Below are 27,433 nucleotides of genomic sequence, written 5' to 3' on the forward strand. Positions count from 1 at the left end.
TGCCTACTAAAACCATGGAGTAATTTAAGGAGCAGTTAGATACTGTGATGTGAGAGCAAAGGTTTCTATGGACGATTGAGCTAGATAGACCAACTGGCCTCCCTCATCTCTACTTACATTTGGGGTCTTTTGTGAAATTCAACTGCTGACCACAGATTTGCTGTTTCCCACCTACAGGCTAAGGAAGAACCTGAAGTCATTAATAATTGTTCACCCGTCCTGGTTCATTAGGACCGTGCTGGCAATCTCCAGGCCGTTCATTAGGTAACTAGTTATAACTATGACATATTCTACCTCTTGTGTCTATTTGACCTTATTCATATTAAACTTAATATAAAATCCCCACACACACGCACACATTGGCTCTGTCAGTAACTGGACAGCATAGTGATCTCCTCAGCCATAGAGAATAGATCTGAACCCTGCCCTGTGCTGAGTTAGCTGATTTCAGCCTGGGTCGCAGTAGGGGGGCTACAGTTACCCCCAGTGCCTTGGGGTAGGGAGGGGGAAAATCAGCCAGGATTCCTGCTCTTCACTGCTACCCAGTGACTCCTACTTGAAGAAGCAGGCATTAGCCCAACACACAATTCTGGTCTCAAGTTCATCGCTAGCTAGTAATTTGGTTTTCTGACTAAGAGGATGGTGCACGGTTGGGCTGCAGTTGTTACACTGAGGGTTAGGGCACTCACACTCAATGTCATAGAAAGGGGATGGACACAAGTTCTCATCCTATTTCTGCCTAGTTGGTGAGCTGAGGAGTAAAGTCTGGTGTCAAGGTGGCAGCATCTTCTACTGGGGGAGGGGAGAGAGAGTCAGGCCTGCGATGGGGGGGGGGGGGGGTCATCAGGGAGAGTCAGGCCTGGGGGTGGAGGGGTCATCAGGGAGAGTCAGGCCTGGGGGGCATCAGAGAGAGTCAGGCCTGGGGGTGGGGGGGTCATCAGAGAGAGTCAGGCCTGGGGGGGTTCATCAGGGAGAGTCAGGCCTGGGGGTGGAGGGGTCATCAGTGAGAGTCAGGCTTGGGGGTGGGGGGGGGGGTCATCAGAGAGAGTCAGGCCTGGGGGTGGGGGGGGGGGGGTCATCAGAGAGAGTCAGGCCTGGAGGGGTTCATCAGGGAGAGTCAGGCCTGGGGTTGGGGGGGTCATCAGGAAGAGTCAGGCCTGGGGGGGGTCATCAGGGAGAGTCAGGCCTGGGGGGCATCAGGGAGATTCAGGCCTGGGGGGGGCATCTGGGGGGGGGGGGGGTCATCAGAGAGAGTCAGGCCTGGGGGGCATCAGGGAGATTCAGGCCTGGGGGGGGCATCTGGGGGGGGGGGGTCATCAGAGAGAGTCAGGCCTGGGGGGCATCAGGGAGATTCAGGCCTGGGGGGGGGCATCAGGAAGAGTCAGGCCTGGGGGGGCATCAGGGAGAGTCAGGCCTGGGGGTGGGGGGGTGGTCATCAGGGAGAGTCAGGCCTGGGGGGCATCAGAGAGAGTCAGGCCTGTGGTGGGGGGGGGGGGGGGTCATCAGGGAGAGTCAGGCCTGGGGGAGGGAGTCATCAGGGAGAGTTAAGCTTGTTGGGTCTCTGGTGCATTCTGACAGCCACTAACGGGGTATTGGCAATGGCTGTGTTGCTGCTCCCTCGGCTGCCGTGATGTATAGCCAGACAGACAAAGCAAAAAAAGAGAAAACTAGAAAATGCCCCTATTGAAGAAACAAGGAAGAAACACCACTAGGATATAGGATGGGTCAGTATTCCAAGGATTATAGTCGACTCTATTATCAACATCCTTCAGGGAGACATCAGGATGTTGTCTGAGGGCCAGAGATACTGGAAAATAAAGATTGTGTAGTGTTGTTGCTGAAGTACATCGCTAATCTCTGGAGTTATCTGTGCAGATTTTTCTTTAATTGATGTGTTTCTGTCCTGTTTTTTTTTCAGTTTTAAGTTCATGAGTAAGATTCAGTACGCTCACACCCTCTCAGAACTGGAGCAGGTCATTCCCATGGAGCAGGTGCAGATCCCGGAGTGCGTTTTACAGTACGTATCAACACTGGTCGAGCCCGGGCCCTCTGGCACTCGGCTTCATTCGCAGTCAAATGGACTTTAAAGACTTTTTCCTTCTTGGTTTAAAAATCTCCTGAAGTCTCTTTCCAGTGTCTCAGTTTTCAATACATTGCCCAGTGTGATACTGAGCTATAGAGACCAGAAGGTTGCAGGGTCAGTCCCTAGTCTGTGTTGAATTAGGGGTTATCTGCTGGAGGAGCAGTAAAAGTGCCCCAATTGGCTTCAGTGCCTGGGCTATGGAGATGGGGAATCAGCCAAGGTCCCCACTCCAAATGTCTGTCCAGTGACCCCTGCATTATGTGGAGGTGTGTGGCTGTTGGGTGAGGGTAGAATCAGGCTCCATTGTGATGCCCCTTTGATTGAATATCACTTTCTATGCTCTTACACAAAGGATCTAATGATCCCTGCTGGAATGTGCCAGTGTGTGGACATTGGCTGTGGACAGGATTGAATCCCCTGCCGATACTCCAATTCCAATTCCAATTCAAATGCTTTATTGGCATGAAAGTTTACAGAGAACCATATTGCCAAAGACTCCCTGTCTAGGCTCACTTATGAAGAATAGCCTCCTGGACAAGGTACAGAAAGCTGCCCGAATCCTCCGGAACTGTGTCCCAACAAGAGTTAGTGCCTTTATGGGAGGGGGAAGAATATTGGAGGGTGATTAAAAATTATTAAATGAACATTGTTATTCAATAAACTTGTAGTTTTATTTTCTTCCAATGTGATCTCCCTTAGAGCTGACACTTTGGCTCTGCTGGTAGGATTCTCAGCTCTGAGTCAGAGGTTGTGCAAGAAAGCCCCACTGCAGGATTTGAACATAATCTAAGCTGATATTTCAGTGCTATGTAGAGGGAGTGCTACATTGTTGGAGGTGCCATCTTTCAGGGGAGCCGTTATACTGTCTGTTCCACTGGTTCGGTATGGTTTGACATGGGCTACAGTAACATAGTGGTTGTAGTAATCCAGAGGCTGGACTAATAATTCAGACAAGCGCGTTCAAAACCCACCAGGGCATTTTGAGAAATTGAATTCAGTTTTAAATACAAAGCTGGTCTCAGTAAAAGTGACCATGACCCATTTGGTTCACTAATGTCCTTTTGGGAAAGAAACCTACCATCTGGCCTTTATGTGACTTTCGTCCCACATTAATGGCTGCCCTCTGAAGTGACCTAGCAAGCCGCCTCCTCATTGCAACTAGGGATGGGCAATAAATGCCGGCAACACCTACATCCAGAGAATGAATTTAAAAGAATTCTGGTGTCCTCGCTCAACCAACACCACCAAAAATAGATCAATTTCATTGATGTTCTTGGGACCCTTGCTGTACTCAAAATGGCTGCTGAATTTACCTGCATAACAACACTTGAAAGTGGATTGTTGTGTGTGAAGTGATTTGGGAAGTTTCGGAGACGTGATAAGTTACTGGATAAATCCCAGTCTTTCTATCTTTCAGATTTGAGGAAGAAAGAATCAAAGCTAGGAGGCCCAGGTAAATACTCTGAACTACTCCTTTCATCACCTCACTTTCAGTTGAGAATTTTTGAACTGTTTTTCATTAAAGGCTGTTATGTATGTTTTACTTTCATTTGATGATGTGTTTTCTATTCCTACATAAGAAATTTTGGCCCCATTTTCGTGGATTTGCTGCCAGGTGCAGGGCTGGTAAAATCAGCTTCTAGCAGGTCCATTTGTCTGAATATCTTCTCCTCCAGTTTTCTCCCCTCCTGTCCTGACTCCAGCTGGGAGACAGATTCCTTGGGCATTCGCACTCTTCCAATACCTCACACAAGTGGCCACATTGTGATGAGCCGAGACAGCGAGTGTCAGCAGGCTATTCAAATGTAGAGGGAAAGTGCCAGCACATGGACACAGCCAATCCTGAACCTGCCCCTCACCCAAAGGCCACAATAACAGGGGTCACTGGGCAGTAGGTGAGGTGGGGTGGGGGGGGGTGGAGACCCTATTGAATTTCACCTCTCTACTCCATGAGAGACAGTGGAAGGGATGAATTTCAGTAACTGTGTATTTTCTAGGGAAGAACATTTAGCTCGGGGTGGGAAGGGGGGGTGGGTAAGAAAATGAGTAGAAGTTGCTGATGTAACCGATTCAGCAGTGACTGTCCTGTGCAGTAAGACAGCATTTCTGTTTATTAATGAAATTATTTGCGTTTTTTACAGGACAGAGGATGAACAGTCCGTGACTGAGAAAAACAGGTGATAGTTATTTTAAAAGTTTATAGATTTTTCACACAATCTGTGAGGAAACAGTAACCATCTGAAGATTAATTTGAAGTGAGGTGGTGGGGAGCCAAGATAAAACCAGAGAATGTTGAAAGTGCCCAGCAAGCCAGTCAATATCTGACAGAGGAAAATAACGTTAGATTTTAGATGGCATTTTTGTAGCTTGGCTGTGTAGGAGCTAATGAGATTTTTCTTCTCTCTAACTCAGATCTGGAGCTGCAGCTGAAGAGGAGTAAAGGTCTGTACCCTGTAGTACTTGGAGTGGGCACAGGCACGATGTGCTGAATTGCCTCCTTCTGTGCTGTATCATTCTATTGTGAAACTGAGAGTGAGGGTGCAAATGCAGAAAAAGTGGGGTTATATCTGAAAACCTAACTTATTGAAATTTAAACTTCTTCATATTTATATCACATCCCTTGTGCCCTGAACTCGCATCCCCCCATTAAAGTTACACTTTGAAGCTGGTGACGACTGTCCTTTCATCTGTGGGGTCTTGTTTAAATCCAGCCCAGAGATCCCTCTGCATACTTGCTATGAAGCCCTGCTCTCTGAAACTCCCTCCCTAAACCCCGCCGTCTCACTTCTCTTCTTGCCTAAACCTTTAATAATCTTCTCAAAGCCCATCTGTTTAATCAAGCTTTGTATCCTAACTCTCCCACCATGGCTTGGCCCCCATTCCTTCATCTATTTTTGTCTCTTCCTTTTTAGAGTGCCTTCAGATGTTTTCTACGCTGAGCGTGTTACATAAATTGTTTTTAAGCGAGTTTGCCACTTTAAACCCAGATTTTAGAGTTTGAGAGTTGATGTAGATTTAGGCCTAGAAATTCATTGACGCCACTTTTGGGGCGCTAAAGTGGGACGTCCGCTAAAGTTTGCGGCCGCCGCCAAATCTAGGCCACTTCTCCGATATTCATTAGCTTCGCCCTACTAGTTCGGGCGAGCGCTAAAACTGCTGTTGGACGCCTCTCTTTGGGCGCTAAGCCGGAGGTGGTGATCGATAGCGCCGAGGCCGGGCGCAGCGCAGGTGCAGCCATCTCGTGACTGACAGCAGACACCCTGGCGCCGGCCAGCTCTTAAGGGGGAAGGGTCGACTGTGTCTGCTGCCACGCCCTGGATAGTGGAGCCCTCCAGCTAGGCCTGAACACTGCTGCTGGACCCAAATAGCACCTGAAGACATGGAGAAGGCCCGTGAACGTGCGCAGCGCTTCTCAGAGCGTGATCTGAGTGTGCTGCTTGCTGCTGTGGAGAAGAGGCGCCATGTTTTGTACCCGGACAATGGCAAGAAGGCGACGGTCCGCGTCTACAGGAGAGCCTGGAGGCATGTCGCCAGCAAGCTGTCAGCCAACAGCGACGTCCCCAGGACCGGTGCCCAATGCCGCAAAAAGTTAAATGACCTCACACGCATTGTCAGGGTGAGTACCCTTTCCAATGACCTCCTCATCCTTGCATGTGCACCTCACATTATGGGCAAAGGGACCTGAAAGCTCTAATGGCCAGCCTTCATCCAGCAGCTATGGCACAGGCATGAGCATCAATTGCACATTCTGCACTGAACACACTGGCCAAGCTATTCCACCATGGGAGGCAGTGCACAGCAGATCATGGCGACACACTGGCCAGGCTATTCCACCATGGGAGGCAGTGCACACCAGATCATGGCGACACACTGGCCAGGCTATTCCACCATGGGAGGCAGTGCACAGCAGATCATGGCGTCACACTGGCCAGGCTATTCCACCATGGGAGGCAGTGCACAGCAGATCATGGCGACACACTGGCCAGGCTATTCCACCATGGGAGGCAGTGCACAGCAGATCATGGCGACACACTGGCCAGGCTATTCCACCATGGGAGGCAGTGCACACCAGATCATGGCGACACACTGGCCAGGCTATTCCACCATGGGAGGCAGTGCACAGCAGATCATGGCGACACACTGGCCAGGCTATTCCACCATGGGAGGCAGTGCACAGCAGATCATGGCAACACACTGGCCAGGCTATTCCACCATGGGAGGCAGTGCACACCAGATCATGGCGACACACTGGCCAGGCTATTCCACCATGGGAGGCAGTGCACAGCAGATCATGGCGTCACACTGGCCAGGCTATTCCACCATGGGAGGCAGTGCACAGCAGATCATGGCGACACACTGGCCAGGCTATTCCACCATGGGAGGCAGTGCACAGCAGATCATGGCGACACACTGGCCAGGCTATTCCACCATGGGAGGCAGTGCACACCAGATCATGGCAACACACTGGCCAGGCTATTCCATCATGGGAGGCAGTGCACAGCAGATCATGGCGTCACACTGGCCAGGCTATTCCACCATGGGAGGCAGTGCACAGCAGATCATGGCGACACACTGGCCAGGCTATTCCACCATGGGAGGCAGTGCACAGCAGATCATGGCGACACACTGGCCAGGCTATTCCACCATGGGAGGCAGTGCACACAAGATCACGGCGACACACTGTACTTAGAGGCCGTCCTTTCTCTTGCAGGCCAAGCTGGTGAATAATCGCAAGAGCCGGACTGCGACCGGGGGAGGACGACCCCAAATCCAGCCACTCACCGACCTGCAACATCGCGTGGAGCGCCTCATGGGTGGCCGGGTGATTGGGCCCGTTCCATGTGGAGATGCCGACCCTGTTCTGGGAAGCAATGGTAAGGACATCACCTTTTGCACCTCTCTCGTCCCACTTGCGCATCAGATCTACATCCTTTGCCACTGTCCGACCAATGCGCTGAATGCCACCACTCATGCATCCCGCACTGACGCCCTCTCCTCACTCTAAAGCTACTCTTGTGCCTTCCTGCTTTCAGATGGTCAAGAGGAGGCCCCTCAACTTGCCAGTGACAGACCCTCCGAGGAGGAGCAGGAGGAGGAGCAAGAGGAAGGCGGCCCATCAGGGGAACCCTCAGCCGCGGCCACCCAGGCCAATGTAGGGGTCACGTCTTCCCTGGAGGGCAGCGTGGCGGAAGTGTCGAAGGGGAGGGGAGCTCCTGGGACCTGCGTGCTGCAGAAAGGCGGGAGGGGGGTGGAAGCTCGGCGGCCTTCTCCCCAGAGGGGGGATGCGTCGGAGGGGAGTCCAATTGCTGGGCCCAGCGGCCTCCAGCAACGCAGGAAGGGTCGGCCAGCTCGGCGGCCTTCTCCCCAGGGGGAGAGTCCGGCCTCCAGTCAGGAGATGCTCTTCGCCGAGGAGATGGAACGCCTCGAAGACTTGTCCGCGGACTCGGAGCGCCGGCACATGGAGCTCATGGCGGCAGTGGCACGGTTGCCTGAGTCCATCGATTCCCTCTCTCGGAGTGTGGCCGAGTTCGGGTCCTTAGAGGCCACCAGTCGGGCGGAATACCGGGCAGATCTTTCAGCGACTGGCCAGGTGATTAGTGGTGCCATCCAGTCACTGGCTGCTCTGCTGCGGTCAGTGAACAGGTCAACACGGGCACTCACTGCTGCCACACTCGCTGTGTCAGCCAGGCATCGCCAGGGCACCCGGCGCGCTGCAGCAGCACATCGGTCTGTCCCTCGGCAGATTGGTGCGCATGCTGCAGTGCTGGCCCGGGCGAGTGCCAGTGTCTCAGGCGACCAGCGAGCACCTGCCATCCGCCAGCTTGCTGCCATTCCTCCAGCCGCCACTGCCACTCCCCCAGTGGAGCTGCCAGGAGCTGCTGCAGCGACTGATGCTGGCCAGCCACAGCTGCAGCAATCAACAGCCGGCCGCTCGACGCCCAGACCTCGACTAGGCCGACCCCCGAGGGCATCTGCCGTCACGACATGTGCCCCTCAGGAGCCTGCCCCCAGCCTTGCAGCAGCCAATGGCCTTACTTTGAGGCGGAGCAGCAGGGCGGGCAGGGGCCACCCAAAGATGGCCAAGGCATCGCCCTAGCGGGCCAAATAGTCGAATGTGTGGCCATTTGTGTTTGTTTCTTGAGGCCGAGAATTGGATGTTTGTTTTTTGAAGGCCGATGATGTGATGTTTGTTTTGGACGAAGGCCGAGAATGACGGCCATTTTAGTTGCCCTATTTTGTTAATCCTCCCCACGTTGTGGGAGCGAGTAATGTGTTGGAGTGTTTTTTGGGGGTTTCCTCTGTTTTTGGTTTTCATGTGGGAAGGGCCCAGAGTTTGTACAATAAAGCATTTTATTTATTCACATTGTCCATGTTTGATCTTTGAAGTGTTTGTTGCCTTAACCAGCTGAGGGCTTGCGGAGCGGCTGCAATCATGTTCTATCATTGGCACAAGCCATTCCCTGACAGGGGGCCTAGAAGTGACGTTCAATAAGCCGACGACGGGCGGCCCTTGGACCTTGTGCGTCCCTCCTGGGCTGGTACTCCTCGTCCTCGTCATCCTCATGCTCCTCCTCCTGAGGTGGTGGTCCAACGTGAGGTGGCAGTGCCTGAGTCCTGCGGATAGCCAGGTTGTGCAGCATGCAGCAAACGACGACGAATTGGGAGACTCGATCCTGCGAATACTGGAGGGCTCCCCCGGAGCGGTCGAGACAGCGGAACCGTTGCTTGAGCACGCCGATTGTTTGTTCTATGAGGCTCCTCGTCGCTTGATGGCTCTCGTTGTATGCCTCTTCAGCAGGGGTCGTGGGCGCGCGGAGCGGGGTCATGAGCCAGGTACACAAAGGATAGCCTTTGTCCCCGATAAGCCATCCTCTTGGGGGAGGCTGTGCCTGGAACATGTCAGCCACAGTTGTCTGTCGCAGGATAAAGGCATCGTGGCTGCTGCCTGGAAAGTGGGCATTGACAGCTAGGATGCGCTGCCTGTGGTCACACACCAGCTGTACATTGAGGGAATGGTAGCCCTTCTGGTTGCGGTAATCCTCGGCATGCTCAAGAGGTGCCCGCAAAGCCACATGCGTGCAGTCAATGGTGCCCTGCACCATGGGGAAGCCCGCTATTCTTGCAAACCCCACTGCACGCTGCTGCTGCTTGTCCAGGGTCATGGGGAAGGAGATGAATTGATGTCTCCTTCTGAAAAGGGCTTTGGTCACCTGGCGGATGCAGCAATGCACGGCGAACTGGGAGATGTTAGCGATGTCCCCAGTAGCGGATTGGAAGGAGCCGGAGGCATAGAAGTTGAGAGCCACCGTCACCTTCACTGCCACCGACAGAGACGTCCTGCGCATCAGCTGTGGCTGCAGATCTCTCTGAAGCAGCCGGCAGATGTCTGTAACCACCTCCCTTCGGAATCGCAGCCTCCTAACACACATCGCGGCAGACATGGTCAGATAGGAGGTCTGCTGGCGGTATACCCTGCGTGGGTAAGGCCTCAGTTGGCGACGCCTGTTGCCCCCTCTGCGTCTAGCCAGGGCTGCCACTCTCTCACGGCGTCTGTAAGCCCTTCTGGCATAAGGCTGAAATTCAGCGTTGCCACCCAATGCAGCCCCCATTATATGCTGGCAAACACTGAGCTCTGAATGAAGGCTAAGATAATTGGTAAGCTCTGGCCTGAGCCAAAAATACCTGTCCAAGTGTTGGTCCAAACCAGTAAACTCTCCTCCTTGGTCTCTGTCCAAAAAACCGTTGCACAAGAGTGAATGCTGCAAAATGGCTGGCCTTTATACTGCTGGGTAAGTGCCCTTTAATTAGCGCTCCCCCCGGCCCGGCTGGCCTGTGTACCGTTCCACTTCACAGTCGCTCGGGACGCCCGGCGCACAGTGAAGTGAAGTTCCGGTTTGGGGCGCGCAAAGGGCGTTGCACTATTAAATGACGTCATGATCTGCGCGCGCAGCAGGGCGCGCGCTAAGACTTTGCGCCGGCGCTAAATGTGTCCTGAAGTTGGGGAGAGGCGCAGATCGCGCTGCGCCTGGGCGATAAGCGCCTAGCGCTCGAGATCTACTCCCCCTAAGGCGCTAACGGCTGGCGTGCCCAACTGAATTTCTAGGCCTTAATATTTTCTAAATCTTATTCTCAATCCAGCATTCTTCTATTCGTCACTTTAAGTCTTAGTTATTTTAAGTCCTTGGCAGTATTAAAGGATTTTGATGGTGCTGTGAGGAGGAGTAATCCTGTGGTACTCAGCGCGATCAGCAGGGAGCGCCTAATCACATATCAGTGTCTTTTCACAAATATTTTGAATTCCAGTGCTCCGAAATTGTTGGAATTGGACACTGTTTTACACCTTCTGTATTTTCTTCTCTTCATGTCCCTCCACCCAGATGGTTGTCCTGCTGCAGTGCCTCTCTTGCTGCTTCCCTGGTGTTCTGCTGGCTCCCGAGAAAAAGGCCGAGGGAAATTCCCCAATGATTTTCTCAGCAAAGAACCTGACAGCTGTTCCCATTCCTCAATGCCTCTTGTAATCTGTATCTGAGTGGGCGGGAAACTCCGAGCTGTAATCCATACCCCCAAGCCACAGCTCTGCACCATTGTGTGTCTCTCTGATCAGAATTACTTCAGAAATACATTCCATACAAATCAGAGAATCGAGACTTTCCTTACCTAATCAGCAGAGATGCAGATAAGTACATGAGAGAGAAAGGAATAGAAGGATATGTTGATCGAGTGAGATGAAGAGGGATGGGAGGAGGCTTGTGTGGAGCATAAACACCAGCATAGACCAGTTGGGCCAAATGGCCTGTTTATGTACTGTACATTCTATGTAATCAGATCAGCACGATTTCTAAATTATATAATTCAAAAACATGTTAAGATACATTATCGTTTAAGGAAAAAGTTCTTCCAGATTAAAAATAAAGTTTTAAATTCTGAGCAAAATGTAGGTTGGGGCAATTTAAAATAAAGCCCCACAGCCCAGTGCTACATGGCAAAATGAATGGGCACAGATGCGTATAAAAGATATCCTGATCTTATTGGCCATTCCCCCCTCCCGCCTAGTCCTATCCATCGAACTGGTTCTGTCTGACCTCTGGTACTTCACTGATGTGGCCATTTTTTATGTGTGAGCCTAGACAGTGAATGTTGTCAGGATATTCCACTGTGGGGGCATCACAGCTGACCCAATCCTGCCCCTACCAAACATCCGCACCTATGCATTTCCCAGCAGAAGTCACTGCATAGTGATAATGAGCAGGAACCATGGCTGATTATTCCGCTCACCAGCTTGGGGAATAGCAAGAAAATTGTGAGGCAGGGAGTGGGAAATGGGAAACTGTTTAATTTTGGTCCTGTTATTGGGATCTTCTTGGTCTGTGTAGCAGCAAGTCTGCCACCAGGGAAGCTGACAATTCCAACATTAAATATTGAAGTTCAGGCTTGAATATAGGAATTCAATAAGGATTATTGAAATATTAATAAGAATTTTGACCAAAGAATGATCTAATTATCTTTCTGTTTTAGGAAATTAAGAAGCTTCACATCATAGGCTGGAATTCAGAAAAAAATGGATGAAGTTCATGACAAGAAAGTTCTTTTGAAATATGTGACTGGGGTTGATGATTATAAAAACTTGACTTTCACTCTCTGCCACTGACTCCAGGATTCAGGCAGCAGACACTGGACCTGAATTCATCTGAACTCTATTAATCAGGCCATTTTAACATGACATGGGGCTTTAGGTGTCACACTGTCTCATGAAAAATGTGTGGGGTATGTGGTCATAATTTTATTGCCAAAAGAGTACCCTTCGCATAGACGTGGGGGAATCATTTCGTATCTCCAATTCCTCCCATCCCCATATCTCCTGAAGCACTGACTATCGCTGTGTTGTGGGTTCCGTAGGTACCAGCCTCCCTCCAGCACTGCAACTGTGGCCATTCGTCATACATTAGACTAGGCAGCAAGTGTCAGCAGGATATTCCACTGTGGAGGTATCACAACCAGGCTCTATTCTCCCCTCACCCGACATGCACCTGCTTTACGACAGGCGTCACTGGATAAAAATCCACCACTGACTGGAGGCTGTAAGGCTTCCGGGTGAAGTAAGCTCCAGGTGTTCTTAACCCACTTTATTAAAAGGCTCCACAAAAGGTTTCTCCACCTTTAGAAGCAATGAGCGATTCAGAGACCACAAGGATGGCTGGTGTGGAAAGGTCACAATGGTGGATTAGGGGTTGGGATGAGGCAGAGTAGGAATGTTTTACAGCACCTGACCCATTATTATTTGAGGCCAACATCGGTGCAAAGGTGGAACATTGTTACATTCACCAGCAACACCCTGGTAAGCACTAAATATAAAAATGATTAGACTGTGGGGAGTAGTGATCCCAGTAGTTTTAGGATTCAACAGAGGAACAAAGTACTTAAATTACAATAAAATTAAAATGCTCCCCCTGGTGGCTGCGTAAGTGCACCTCTGGTGTGACCAGGAAGGTCTCGGATTCAATCCCCGGTCTGCGCGGAGCTAGCTAGCTGATCTCAGCTAGGGTGGCAGTACAAGGGCACTACAATTGGCATTGTGCTGTTAGGTGGGGGGAGGCGTGAAAGAGGTTATCTGTCAGGTGTCCCGCTCCTGATCACACTCCACTAACCCCTGCCGGCAAGAGTCTGGGATGTTAGCGGAGGAAAGGGTCGAGCTCGACTGTGATGCCCTCTATGATCAAGGGCAAGGTGCTGAAGGGTGGCCATTGCCCATGGAACCTGTACTGCATCAAGAGTCAGCGCTTTCAGAGGAAGGGGGGGTAAATTTGAGGGAAAACCACAGAAATGCTGTTTCACTGGATCAGCCAAGGTGAGTGGAAGGCAGGACTACCTGGAGAGTAACCCGCTGTGGAGGCAGAGTGTGAGGGATGACCGATCAGGGTAGATACACACCTAACTGACTATCAGATTTGTCAAATAAGTTGAAAAATGCCCAATTGATGGGTCAGTTATTGCAAGTATTTATTGTTTGTTTAATGATTCTAGTTGTAATTGTCGCTCACAGTTAACACTTTGAATGTATTTACATGTACAGTTTTAAAACTTTTTGATTTGGTCTTTCATTGTCACTAATTTTTCAGAATTGTCGAGGTAAATCCAAGCTCTCGCCTAACATGCTTGCTCCCTCAGCTGCAGGGAACAGCCCAGTATGTAATTAACAGCTGCAGAAATTGTAAAACTTGCTGGAAGTATTTGTCCCACATTGTAATCTTAAAGGCGACACCGTGGTGATCTTTTGCCTATTGTCTATTTCAGAATTTTTAGTGGAAAACTCTTTTGTGAAACCCTTTGATAGCAAGATGTTCAATAAGAATCTGTCAAATTCTTTCATGTCAGTGTTTTTCCGTGTCTGTCGAGGGCTTTTCTTAGGAACGCTATACCAGGGAACAAAGGGACACCTGTGATTCCCCCCCAAATGGTAGGGTTCTGCTCATGGGGAGAGGAGAAAGCCAAGAAAATGGATAGTTCCATTAGTTCTCTGGGTCCCACAATAAGGCCTTTGAACCCATGTTATGGATTCTGGGACAACCCCACCTCCGAATAGCATCCTGTTCACTTTCAGTCACTGGCCAACAGGAGGAGGGAACAGCACTGAATCCCAGCTCTGATGATACTCTCCAGTTTTTGAACAGAGCCCCTAAGGTAGATAGAGCAGTGGGTCTGTCCAGTGACTCAGGCTGCAAATGGCTCCTGGGCCATATTATAAATTCCACTGTATTGTATGGATTTCACAGGTTACCAGGAAGTGTGTTTGAGGCAGGACCCTGGGACTGATTTAAGAAACAGCTAAATGGTGTAAATGGGAGGTGGTAGAGTCGATATTCTGGAAGGACAAAATTAAATGGGCTGAATAGCCTTCTTCATCCAAACCCACCTTGTGGGCTTTAGATAACTCTGTATCCTACTTAACTTGAACCTTGTGCTAAAATTCTTCTAATTACGCAGATTGAGCTGTGGCAAATGAAATTCATATCAATTTTATATTTTGACTGAAAAAATTTCCAACTCGTTGGTCAGATGTGGTCCAGAACTGCACAGACCTGGTTTGATGTGGGCTAGTAATGCACACATTGGGTCTGATGGCATGGTCTACTGCTCGTGCATTGGGTCTGGTCAGCTGTGGTCTAGTACTGTGCTCATACAGTCTGATTAGATGTGGTCTAATTGGCTGTTCCCTAGCCACCAACTCCATCCCTCTCGCTGGCCATTATTGGAGGCTGAACCAGACTGTTTGCAACCTTGGCATCCTATTTAACCCCAAGCTGAGCTTCCGACCCCATATCTGCTCCATCACCAAAACCGCCTACTTCCATCTCCATAACATCGCACTTCTCCATCTCTGCCTCAGCTCATGTGCTGCTGAAACCCTCATCCAGGTCTGTTACCTCTAGACTTGACTTCCAATACTTTTCTGGCCAACCTCCCGCCTTCCACCCTTCATAAACCTGAGCTCATCCAAAACTCTGCTGTCCTAAATCCCGTTCACCCATCACCCCTGTGCTCACTGACCTACATCGGCTACTGGTCTAGCAACACCTCAGTTTTAAAATTTTCATCCTGGTTTACAAATCGCTCCATGGCCTCGCCCCTCTCTATCTCTGTAACCTTCTCCAGCCCCACAACTCTCCTCTCTGCATTCCTCTTAATTCTGGCTTCTCACACATCCCCGATTTTAATCGCCCCACCATTGGTGGCTGTGCCTTCAGCTGCCTAGGCCCTAAGCTCTGGAATTTCCTCCCACAACCTCTCTCTCCACCTTTAAGACATTCCTGAAAACTTACCTCTTTGACCAAGTTTTTGCTCACCTGTCCCAATATCTCGGTATGTGGTTTGGTATCAAATTTTGTTTAATAACATACCTGTGAAGCTCCTTGGGACATTTTACTATGTTAAAGGTGCTAGATCAATGCAAATTGTTATTGTGATCTAGTACTGCACTCATTCAGTCCGATTGGATGTGGTCTAGTACTGCATTCATTGGGTCTGATTGGTCGTGGTCCAATACTGTGAACACTGGGTCTCGTCTGCATTGATCTCGTACCTGATTCATTGAGCCTAGTCATTAACATACTGTTCCAAAGGACATAGGGATATTGTTGCGATAGCACGACAAACTGAACTGTATCTAGTCTAACTTAATAGGGCAGTAAGGATACAGATTGGTTGAAAATTTAAGTGGGTTGGATTGGGACACAGGGAAGTCGCTCAGGCCACTAATACTCAGAATACAGTCATTTCCCCCCTCCTCCCCATCACCTGGGTTCCCCAACAGATTTGCTGCACTATGGCCTTTATTCAAGGCCTGACCGGCTGTGGAATTTTAATCAAGCTAGGATTCAATGTGTTCCTTCCCTAGACAAAGGCAGTGAGAGGCTGTTCGGAGGCAGGGTTATCCCAGCTTCCTTATAGAGAGTAAAAGGGTCCTATTAAAATAGAACTATGTTTTACTGTAGTTTTACTCTTCCTGCTATCAAAGGCCCTGCCCTCCACTTGGCAAATGCCTGCAGCAGCATGACTGAAACCAGCAGCTCGCTGTGTGGGGGAATCGTAGGTGTGGACCCCAGACCCATCACTCCACGGTGCAGTGTATTGCAGCATTCCTGAGTGTCCCTTGAGGAGTTACTGGCTGGGGTTGTGGCCCTCTTTACAAAGTTCGTGACATTATTAATGTGAACTGGACATTTAACCAGTTGATGCCTCATGTTACGGTTATTCAATGTTCTCAGTTGTTATAAAAATAAACAGTTGGTACAGCGCCCGTGTAATCACTGTTAAGGTGGAGCTTTTCTTTTGGTAAAATCGGCTCTCAACAGTGGCTCAGTTCCAGTTGACGCCTAGGAGTTAATGACGCCTAAATTTAGCTCTCCAAACTCCTACATCAACTAGTTTGGAATATATTAGCATTTACACCACCAACCTCCCATCGGGATCCACATAAACTGAGTGAATAAATTAACCCTTCCCAATTATCAAAGAAGTCAAACAACAAAGTCCTGAACTAACCATTATTTATTAATGTTAGAATCATAGTTAGCATCACTAATAATTAGTAGATAGGGTTAATTGACAACATAAGTAACATTGGTTACAAAGGCAGCTCATCATTTCTGCACCAAGTTGGATTCTCATTAGTTAAAATGTAAGTAACTTTGTTCTTTGCACGGAAAAACCTTATTCTCAATTATTTACATTGCAATTTTTTTGTGCTTTTTCTCATGGTGGTTTTTTTCTATTTGCTCAATACTTTATTTTTCTCTCCCTTCCACGGAACCCTTTTCAGTTATTAACATGATAAATATTTTATTTCCCTTTACATCCGATGCTGGATTTGTAGTTCCTGCTGAAACAAACCCAGAGCAGTACTGAAACAGTCCCATGCAGAACTGCCCAGGAAGGTTTCTCGGATTCTCAACTCTCTGCTGACCAGCTCCTGAAGAGGTGGTGATGAATGGAGTGAATGCAGCCAAAGCCAAATAGTTTAAAATCACAAGATAAGTAGAGATTAGGAAGTCCATTTGGCCCATCTTAATTCATTAATCCAAAAAGAACCTAAAGCGCACCCCCCCCCCCCCCCCCCATTGTAGCATTCAATTACTTGTTAAATGATCCAGGGCTTTTGCCTCCATTACTCTATCTGAAGGTCTATTTCACACATCAATTACTCTTTGTATGAAGATATCCGTCCTAAAATTATCTTTTACTAGTTTGAATCTGTGTCCCCCTGTTCTACTTCGATAATTTAAAGAAATATATTCCACATTTACCCTGGATCCTAACAGCCTTTCATATGGATCATCATCAAAAGCTTTTAGAAGGCCAAAGTACACCACGTCATAGGGCTTTCTGCAGTCCACTTGGGATGTCACTTTGAGCAAATCAAGGAAGTTGTTCAGGCAGGATCTTCGCCTTCTGAATCCAGGCTGACTGCTGTTACCTAGGTTACTGTCATACAGATGACTGTCTCCTAATAGTTTATTCTCTTTTGGAATATGGGCAACATATTAGTTGTCTTCCAATCTACAGGTATCTCTCCAGTTCCTATCGAATCCCTCAATGATGGTCAGTGCCTCATAGATCTCGTCCCTGGTTTCTCAGCTTCACTGGGATAAATACCACCCAACTCTGGGGATGTATTTGTTTTGAGCTTTTAGCTTGTCCAGGACAACCACCTCATTTACACTGCATTTTATTTCACTTCGCTTTGAAGAAGGTTTGTTGCTGATCTCTTGCCTTGTGAATACTTGGAGGAGATAATCATTCACAATATTTGCTATCTTATGTTCATCCTCAGTTTCAAGCCAGTTTGCATCTCGTGATTTTCACGCCTTCTTGCTGTTGTGGTACAGAAAGAATGTTTTACTCTTACGTTTAGCCTCAGCTGCTATGCTTCTTTCTAGGTCTCTCTGCCCGCTGATCAACCTTAATGTGTTTTTGCATTTTCTTTTATTCATTCCAGTGAACTCTTTCTTTCTCCCTGCAGGATTTGTAGAACTCATTTTTAATTTGTTTGGTAATCCATTTAGGGTCACATGTATTTAGTCTAAACTTGCTGATCTTCAGACAAATGCAAATTAAAAATCAGTAAAATTAATCAGAACAATTTAATAAAAAAATCACAAGCTGTCAATCAACACCTGCTGAGAGCAGAGCCCTTTGCACAGACTGAAATCAAAGAAACAGGTCATTGAACCCAAGACCACGCCAAACAACTCACCTCCCCTTCCCCAACTGTCTCCTCTCCCCTGAAAGCACTGACCGTATGGTTCCACAGGCATTGCAGCCATCCAGAGACCTCACCCAAGTAACTATTCACATACAAGATTTTAACTGTTGACAGGCTTTTCCTCCATCGGGGCATTTCAGCTGATCCTCTGATGTCCACATACATGCACTTTTCAGCAGGGTCACAGGATGCCAATCTGGGAGCAGGAAGCCTAGCCCAGTTGCAGGCCCCTTACCAACACCCTGGCTGAAATCACTGAACCCAGCACAGACTAGGGGTTGAAGCTGGGACCTTCCTGGTCCATATAACTTAGGCCCCACTGCTTGAGCCATCAGGGAAGCACAGCCTTATGTTTTAGGAGATATAAAATCTGTAGCGAGACAAGTAGCTGCATCAGGACTGTGATAAGAGATCATGCCGATTCCATTTGTCAAACTGAACTGGGCAGCGGGCATGCTACTTCAGCATCCTGTGGTGGGGGAGGGGAAAAAAATCAATCAGGATTGCCGATCACTGTCCAGAAACCTCTCCTGGAAAGTGCATTTCAATGGACAATGAGTGAAGAAAGGATTCAGTCCAGCTGTGATGCCCTTTGTAGTTGAATAGCCTACTGGACCTCAGTCTGGATTAACATGAAAACTTGCCCCATCGGTAGCGGAGGGCAGCTGGCACCCACTCACTGTACCCTTGCGAGAATCAGCTCCCGCGGGGGAGCAGGGAATAAACTGCAGACGCAAACCACAAGACTAGAAGGCACAGCTGTACCTCTGACTCAAGTGAAATGAAACCTGGAAGGACGACAAATGTGTTCATTCAAACTGAACACAGGAACCAGTTATCTGTGCTGTATCAAAATTAATCTAATTCCACTCAGCTGTGAGCTCGTGCCTCTCATCACTTCACCTATGGACAGAATAGTTAACCTGTAAATCCAGGAATTGGAGGCCTTTGTTGATGGGCACAAACTGCATATTAAGATCTAAATATAGAGGACAACCCAGTACAGGAAACACTTTTTTTTATCCGGTGCCGGTTCATCAAAAATTCCAGATAACCGAGAGCTATAGTAAAAGATACGGAGAGCTGAGAGCTCCATATAAAGCAACAAACCCTGTTGTTTAGCAACAGGTGCAGAACAATGGCCACAAGTTCCAAGCATTTCTGTAGCTTAGCAACAGCTGCAGCCACACCCTTGCACAGCAACAGATCGAGGAAGGCAATTAATAAAACTTACCTGAACCTACTCCTGAATTTTGCCAGTTAACCGAGATTTCCGGTTATTTAGGTGCTGGTAAATCGAGAGTTTCCTGTACCCAGATACGGTATATCCGGTATATTAGAGGTGTTGAATGCAGAGGCTCCATCTCTATCGTTCCCACTGGAAAAAGTACTGCACCCCTGTGACAATTCAACCCTATGGGTGACGAGGCACCTCTGCCCTTTCACTCTTGTGACATGGTTTCAAATCCAGTTTAAACTGATAAAAAGGCTCTTCAGTCTGTTGGCCGAAGAGGGCTGGAGATATATTTAAGGATAGTCTCACCCAGAGTCATGGGTCCACAGCACTAATTGATTATCTAATTCCGAGAGGTCCAGTGTTGGGCAATGGAAAATTGTCAAACTGGTGTAGTTGGGGGCACTTTTCTGAGATTGGAGCTGGGGCACATTGTTGGGACAGTGTAGAGGGAGCTTAACTGCATCCAACTCATGCTGTACGGGACAGTGTGGAGCAAGCTGCATTGTTTGTAGAGCAAGCTCTAAACTGCATCTAGCCTATGCTGTACCTGCCTTGGGAGTGCTTGATCAAACACTGGGTGTCTGAAATGCAAAGTGTTCCAATCCCAGCACGAACATCCGTCACCTTGAGCAGATGAATTGCAGTGTGGCTTTATGTGCTATGAGGAACATTCCAGTGGCTGGTCTGCAGCAGCCCAATGGCTATTAAAAGTTCATCTGCAATACCCAAAATGTAGCCCAGTTGACAGATGGGACACAGGTCTCCACACCCAAGCAGCCTTTTTTCATGTGACCCCCTAGACAGTGAGCGTCATAAAAATCCATCTGGTTCACTAATGTCCTTCAGGGAAGGAAATCTGCCGTCCTTACCCAGTCGGGCCTATATGTGATTCCAGAACCACAGCAATGTGGTTGACTCTTAATTGCCTTCTGTGGTTCAAGAAGGTGGCTCACCACCACCTTCAAGGGCAATAAATGCCGGCCTTGCCAGCAATGCCCACATCCCATGAACAATTTTTTTTTTTTTTTATAAAGGCTACTCAACTATGGGGTGCATCACAACCGAGCTCAATCTTGTACTTAACTAACATTCACGCAGTCGCACAGCAGAAATCAATGAACAGTGACCAAGAGCACAAGGAGGATAGGAGTGCCCCATATTGCTGCCTAGCTGCAGTACAATGGGATCCAGTTATAGTGAATCATTTTGGACATGTCCTCAAATGCTCATTATAACGGAATGATAAGACGTCAGTCGCACAATGCGACACTTTGAGCAGATGCTGCTCAGCTGTTTGAGTACTGCTGAGAGCAAGCACTCATTAAGAGCCTTGAGGTGCCAGGACAAGACCTAGTTCATTTACACTTGCTGCATTATACCCAGTTCTTCTCTAGTTGCATTGACAGTTTAAACAGCTGCTCAACAAACCTCTACTAAAAAGTTTTAAAATTCCTCAGGCACTGAGGGGGAGAGGAGGTTGAGCAGTGCATCAGGGCTTTGACAGTTTGCTGGTCCACTGTTTAATCTGCATTGGTTCAGTGCCCTGGGGCGGATAAACCTTTTACATACCAGGTGATTCCATTTTACCACAGCTACACTTGTTTACCTCGGCAGGTATTTTGGGGGCTCGGTGGTCACAAGGCCGGTCTGTAATCTATTCTAATCTGGTCCCTGGGGTTTAAGAGTCATCAAGACAGTCAGTGGTACAAAGTGTACAGTACAGGTGCACTGTTAGAAGATGCGATACAAGTTTTATGTGCTGCAGCCCAACAGGGTTTTCTGCCGTATGTACTGCTCCAGGCATTGAAGTGTGATTGGATCCACATCAATATCAAATTTATTGGCAAACAGATGGTGTTGCTGAAGTATCCAGTTGAGATCACCAGCTCCATAAATACAGACCGACCTTCGATGGGAACCAGTGCACAATGGGTAAGGTTTCCCTCTCGCCACATCACCTTCGAGGTATTTCCACTTCACCAGCCTAGCCATGGACCTCATATCACTCACATCATACTTGGGATGTGAAGGTTCGGAGCCAGGAACGCCAGGCATCCTTTGTAGAGTGGCCCAGATGAACTCATCAGGGCTGTATGTATCTTTTGACCATTCAATAAGTTGCTGTGCTTTTGGGTCCTTGAAGATGTGTTCAACAAATGGTCTACTGACCACCATGTAGGCACTGCCCGAGAATATGGAGGCCACAGTAGATATTGGTTCCTTGATCACATTCGTCTTTACCATTTTTCCATTAACCACGTTGAAGTGATATTTCCAACGCAACTGTTTCCCCTTCGTAGCGCTTTCAGACTCCAAACTGTTCCCCCCTTTCAAATCCTGTAGCTGGTGGACAATCTCCAAGTTGGTTTTGATGGGAAAATCCATGCCACACAGATTGATGAAGTACTTCCAGGTTAAATGTCTTGCCAGAAGCTCCTCCATGCAGTTCAGGTCTGCTTGAACCCTGGACCAGGAGCCATAAACAATATTCTCCAATCTCCCTGCAATAAAAACATTTGGGAAACAGGATGTGATGTTGTGAACCGCAGTTTTGAAATCAGTGAACGATTTGTTGTCAATATGTACACAGTAAATATTCTGGGGTGTGTAGATTGTCCTTAACAGTCTTTCAAACTGGTCAGCTCGTTGATGAATGATGACAGAATAAGCGATTGGAACTTGCTCCTCTCTCTTACTGAGGGCAAATGTGATGTACTTTCTGCTCCTTATGAAATTCTCACAGTTTTGTGTGGCATCAGTATAATAGGAATCATTGTGAGTTACTGCTTTATGTTGCGCCTTCAATAATTGACTTCTCTTGATTACCCTGACGTCCCCTTGGAAAACAGCTGTACAGTTTACATCATAAAGAGATTCTGTAGATACCTCCAGCTCTGAACACCTTATGTTGCGAGCACCAGACGTGGCGAGGCTGCCAATCCCCATAAAATGTTGGATTTTCTCAGGAAACTGCTCCTGATCGTTGGTTACAAGGCCCTTGCTGGTAAAGAAGATCAGAACTAAAAAGGTGGCGCAAGTCAACACAAGGATTATGGGGGACTGTCGTAGAAACCGTTTACATTTCCACATCATCACGAAACCGAAAACAAGTTTCTAAAAACTCAAATAATGTTGAATTGTGAATGGATGATTTTGATTGATGGTTCAATGCCTTTCTCAATACGAACTGGATTAAATGAAGTATATCATGGATAAAATTATGGGTTTTATTTCTACAATGGGACTTCTTTATTCGTGTATAGCTGAAACAAAAACAGACAATATTGTATAACGCTATAAATGAACAGCACTTCACAAAAAAAAATCAGGTGAATATTAAAGATCAAAGAGATGGAACTCTCCTGGAGTCTTTAATCAATACCACTAAAAACAGTCTTATTGTTGTTTGTGGGATCTGGTTATGTGCAAAATGGCCACCCCCTTTGCCTACATAAGAATAATCACGGCACTTCAAAAGTAATTCATCGGGTGTGAAGCACTTTCAGGATGTTCTACATAAATACAAGTCAGTCTTTTGGATATTAAAGGAATCAAGGGATATGGGGATAGTGCAGAAAAGTAGAGTTGGGGTAGAAGATCAGCCATGATCTTATTGAACAGCAGAGCAGGCTCGAAGGGCCAAATGGCCTACTCCTGCTCCTATTTCTTACGTTCTTTCTTCAAGAAGGTTTAAATTATTCCAGCCATATCATCATAGCAGATGGACTCTTAACATCACTGAGGAGCTGACTACCTGGTCCTTATTAACATTAAGTGTAGGGGTCTGTCCTGTCCGAGATCTCATTGGACTTTAAAATGGAAACATTTCCAGTTATACCTTGGCTGGTATGAAGCCCATGGGGGTCTAGGACTGTGTACTCCAAACCTCAGACTCCACTCACATCAGAGCCTCAAATGAGAATTACACCATGTCGCAAGTGTCAATGTGATACAAAAACCATGCTGCATTGATACAAAAACTACAATATAACTGGCCTGTGAGACAAGCATCATGGGGCAACAGAATGTTAACAGATTATTACTTACTTCAAAAATTACAGTGGGTTAAAAAGAATCATCTTATGTTTATGGACAAAGCTGTTTACTTAAGGTTAAGGTGGGGTTAATAAACAGCACAAGACTTTCATGTCTTACTTCAACTCCCGAGTTGTATAGAACTGGAAGGTCCTAGGTTCAACATGCAGTCTGTGTTAAATTAGCTGATCCCATTTGCAGTGGCAGTAAGGACATTACTTTGGGATATGGGAGTAATTAGTCATGATTCCTGCTCATCGCTATCCAGTACCCACTGCTGGGCACCAGGGTGCGCTGCGGCACGTTGGCCTGCAGTACTGCGGCGCTTCCTCCCCTTCTCAAAGGGGAGGGGCCTAGCGCAGCACGACCCGGGGTCCAGCTGGGCCACCAGGGATCGGAGTGCCAACAAAAGAGCCCGGCACTCAAGAGAAGTGCTGGGCTCACGGAGTGCAGCCGGTACTCCGTGGGGGATACTGGTCAGGAGGCCGGGGATGGCAACGGGGGCAGGTGCTGGCAGGCAGCCAGCAACAAAAATGGCTGCCCAGCACCTCGCCTTTAATTAGCGTCACCCCGGCCGCAGGTAGGCCCCCTGACCCTGTCAGACATAGCGTCTGGCGGTAAGTCAGGGGGCGCTGTGCAACGGCGCGAACGGGAGGCACAAAGCAACCGAATTTTTAGGCCCAAGTTATTTGTAGTGAAACCATCATGCATTCTATGCTTTACTAGATCCTAAACACCAGTCTGCTAACCTTAATGTCAAATGCCTTGGGTGTTGGATGATTAGACAGCCTGGAACTTCTTGATAAAGACTGGTGAGAACTGGTGTAAAGTGCAACACAATCATGTCAAATAATGTATTTAGAAAGATGGTGAAATTCTAATGCAAGTTAGAAGAGGGAGAGAGAGAGAGAGGAGAGCAAGTTGAGCTCAATTGACTGCAACGTGTGTTATAGAGTCAGAGTCATAACAGCATACGAGGCTGTCATTCGGCCCATCGAGTCCATGCTGGCTCTCTGTAGAACAATCCAGTCAGTCCCATTCCCCCACTCTATCCCCGTAGCCCTGCAAGTTTATTTCCCTCAAGTGCCTATCCAATTTCCTTTTGAAATCATTGATCGTCTCTGCTCCCACCACGCTCGTCGGCAGCGAGTTCCAGGTCATTACCACTCGCTGCGTAAAAAAGTTCTTCCTCACATCCCCACTGTATCTCTTGCCCAAAACCTTAAATCTGTGTCCCCTAGTCCTTGTACCATCAGCTAATGGGAACAGCCTTTCTCTGTCTACCTTATCCAAACCCGTCATAATCTTGTACACCTCTATCAAATCTCCTTTCAACCTCCTTTGCTCCAAGGAGAACCACCCCAGCTTCTCTAACTTAACCTTGTAGCTAAAATCACTCATCCCTGGAACCATTCTGGTAAATCTCCTCTGCACCCTCTCGAGGACCTTCACATCCTTCCTAAAGTGTGGTGACCAGAACTGGACACAATACTCTAGTTGTGGCCTAACCAGAGCTTTATAAAGGTTCAGCATAACTTCCCAGCTTTTGTACTCAATACCTCTATTTATGAAGTCCAAGATCCCATATGCTTTGCTAACTACACTCTCAATATGTCCTGCCACCTTCAAAAATCTATGCACATGAACCCCCAGGTTCCTCTGTCCCTGTGCACTCTTTAGAACTGTGCCATTAAGTCTATATTGCCTCTCCCTATCCCTTCTGCCAAAATGCATCACCTCACACTTTTCTGTATTAAATTCCATCTGCTACATGTCTGCCCATTCTGCTAGCCTATCTATGTCCTGCTGCAGTCGATTGGTATCCTTCTCACTGTTTGCCACACCTCCAAGTTTGGTATCATCAGCAAATTTTGAAATTTTACTCTGTATTCCAATATCCAAGTCATTTATATGTATCAAAAAAGCAGTGATCCTAGCACTGACCCTTGGGGAACACCACTGTCTACCATCCTCCAGTCTGAAAAACAGCCATTTACCATGACTCGCTGTTTTGTCCTTAAGCCAATTTCTTATCCAAGCTGACACTGACCCTCCTATTCCACGAGCCTCAATTTTGTTAACCAGCCTTTTATGTGGCACTTTGTCAAACACTTTCTTAAAATTCATGTAGACAACATCCACTGCATTCCCTTCATCAACCTTCTCTGTTACTTCATCAAAAAATTCAATTAGATTAGTCAAACATGATCTGCCTTTTACAAATCCGTGCTAGCTCTCCTTAATTAATAAACCTCTCCAAGTGCCTGTTAATTTTTTCCCTGATTATTGTTTCTAAAACCTTACCCACCACTGATGTTAAACTGTAGCTACTAGGATTGTCCTTGCACCCTTTCTTGAACAAGGGTGTTACATTTGCCACTTTCCAATCCTCTGGCACCTCCCCCGTATCTAGGGAAGTTTGGAAGATTATGGCAAGCCCATTGGCTATCTCCACCACTTCCCTTAGCAAGCCATCCGGATCAGGCGACTTGTTCACTCTAAGCATACCCAGCATTTCTAGTACATCCTGCCCATCAATTTTCACCCCATCCATTACCTATACTATCACCGCTTCTACCGATATTTTGTCAGCATCCTCTTCCTTAGTAAACACAGATACAAAGTACTCATTAAGTATTCTAGCCTTGCCCTGCGCCTCGAAGCATATATCCCCTTCTTTGTCCCAAATAGGCCCCTTCTTCTTCTCCCACCCGCCTCTTACTACCTGCTTACCTCTACAGCAAAGCATCACTCGTAACCTTGGTGTTGGCTGTGAGTATATGTTCATTTAATCCTTAATAAACTTGCAAGTGTTTTCACTCCTGCTCCCAGAACCCTTATTTCTGCTCTATAGACAACAACTGCAGCTTCTGTCCATTTTATTATAAATACACTTTCCAACAATATCATCCAATTAAATGGATATTTGGAACCTCTGCTATTGTGATTGCATCAAGTTAAACGAGGGGCCTCCAACCAGTATCCCTAGGGCTAGATATACCCCTGAGCCATGGCAATCCAGCCCTCAAAGCCCAAGGGGATAATACCTAAATCAGAACACCAACTTTAGATCTATGGATTTCAACTTTACACATGGCCCCCGAGGTTCCATGATCGAATCTACATGGCCCACTACGCTTTATGTAAAAATTAAGAAAATCAAATGAAAAATATGAATTTGCTGTATTTCTTTTACCTTTTAATATTATTCATTTTTGTTTCCTTTTAAACTGTGGAATCTGCTTGTGTGGCTCAATTACAGAATGCCAAAACTGCATTCTATTGAAAGCTATATTTTTACACCAGCTCACTGCGTTAGATGCACTTCACAAAATTCTTACTTTACTTCTTTGGCTCATTCCCAGTAGACATACCAATAGCCATGTAAACTGCCTTTTAGATCTTGCCACCTTCTGCATTGACTTTGTAGCAGGTGATTTCATGAAGCCCGAGGTGATTCTTGCTAGTTCAGGTTAGCTCCATCTCCCTTTCTCTTGTTGTGCAAATCTAGAGCCCCCTGGATGTCTAGAGACAAAGAGGGTAGGATAAAGAAAAAAAGGGAGGTGTATGACAGATACCGAGGGCTAAATACTCCAGAATCTTTATAGGAGTACAGAAAGTGCAGGAGTGCAATTAAAAAGGATATTAGGAAAGCAAAGAGAGAGCATGAAAAATTCTTGGCAAGTAAAATCAAGGAAAACCCAAAGATGTTTTATAAATATATTAAGAGTAAGAGGATAACTAAAGAAAAGGTAGGGCCTATTAGAGATCATGAGGGTAATCTGTGTGTGGAGGCGGGAGATGTCGGTAGGGTTCTTAATGAATACTTTGCGTCTGTTTTCACAAAGGAGAGGGGCGAAGCAGACATTGCTATCAGGGGGCCGGAGTGTGAAATATTAGATGAAATAAACAGTGAGAGAGGAAGTATTAAGGGGTTTAGCAGCTTTAAAAGTGGATAAATCCCCAGGCCTGGATGAAATGTATCCCAGGCTGTTAAGCGAAGCAAAAGAGGAAATAGCAGAGACCCTGACCATCATTTTTCAATCCTCTCTGGCTTCAGGTGTGGTGCCAGAGGACTGGAGGACTGCTAATGTGGTACTCTTGGTCTATCCTTTTCTCCCTTTTTAAACAAGTAATTACATGCCAGTCAGCCTAACCTCAGTGGTGGGAAAATTATTGGGAAGAATTCTGAAGGACAGGATAAATCTTCATTTAGAAAGACATGGATTAATCAAGGATAGTCAGCACGGATTTGTTAAGGGAAGGTCGTGTCTGACAAACTTGATTGAATTTTTTGAGGAGGTAACAAGGAGGGTGG

General features: G+C 47.4%; 3 protein-coding genes across 13 annotated transcripts in view; 2 read left to right on the plus strand and 1 right to left on the minus strand.

The window, feature by feature from the left end:
• Positions 1-15,878, plus strand: part of LOC147108286 (caytaxin-like) — an 86,012-nt gene extending 70,134 nt beyond the window's left edge. For 2 of the 3 annotated variants that reach the window (XM_086004866.1, XM_086004867.1), the window contains 6 exons: positions 178-264; positions 1,919-2,017; positions 3,501-3,536; positions 4,225-4,260; positions 4,496-4,525; positions 11,600-15,878. In XM_086004866.1, the coding sequence (XP_085860992.1) occupies positions 178-264; positions 1,919-2,017; positions 3,501-3,536; positions 4,225-4,260; positions 4,496-4,523 (286 nt within the window). In that variant the 3' untranslated portion in view covers positions 4,524-4,525; positions 11,600-15,878. The remainder of the gene's footprint in view (positions 1-177; positions 265-1,918; positions 2,018-3,500; positions 3,537-4,224; positions 4,261-4,495; positions 4,526-11,599) is intronic. The other variant, XM_086004868.1, reaches the window with a different exon arrangement.
• Positions 6,874-8,180, plus strand: LOC147108287 (uncharacterized). The gene is made up of 2 exons (XM_086004865.1): positions 6,874-6,957; positions 7,117-8,180. The coding sequence occupies exons 1-2, from the start codon at positions 6,894-6,896 to the stop codon at positions 8,178-8,180; spliced, it is 1,128 nt and encodes a 375-aa protein (XP_085860991.1). The 5' UTR covers positions 6,874-6,893.
• Positions 15,879-16,114: 236 nt separating the features above from the next.
• LOC147108288 (beta-1,3-galactosyl-O-glycosyl-glycoprotein beta-1,6-N-acetylglucosaminyltransferase-like) overlaps positions 16,115-27,433 on the minus strand; it is an 82,340-nt gene continuing 71,021 nt past the window's right edge. For 7 of the 9 annotated variants that reach the window (XM_086004860.1, XM_086004856.1, XM_086004855.1 and 4 more), the window contains one exon: positions 16,115-22,343. In XM_086004860.1, the coding sequence (XP_085860986.1) occupies positions 20,833-22,173 (1,341 nt within the window). In that variant the 5' untranslated portion in view covers positions 22,174-22,343 and the 3' untranslated portion in view covers positions 16,115-20,832. Of the gene's footprint in view, positions 22,344-26,489; positions 26,641-27,433 lie in introns of all 9 variants that reach the window. The other 2 variants (XM_086004859.1, XM_086004858.1) reach the window with 1 other exon arrangement.

The sequence above is a fragment of the Somniosus microcephalus genome, chromosome 13 (genome assembly GCF_052327205.1).
Source record: "Somniosus microcephalus isolate GS21.2 chromosome 13, FLI_Smic_1.0, whole genome shotgun sequence".
NCBI classification, from domain to species: domain Eukaryota; kingdom Metazoa; phylum Chordata; class Chondrichthyes; order Squaliformes; family Somniosidae; genus Somniosus; species Somniosus microcephalus.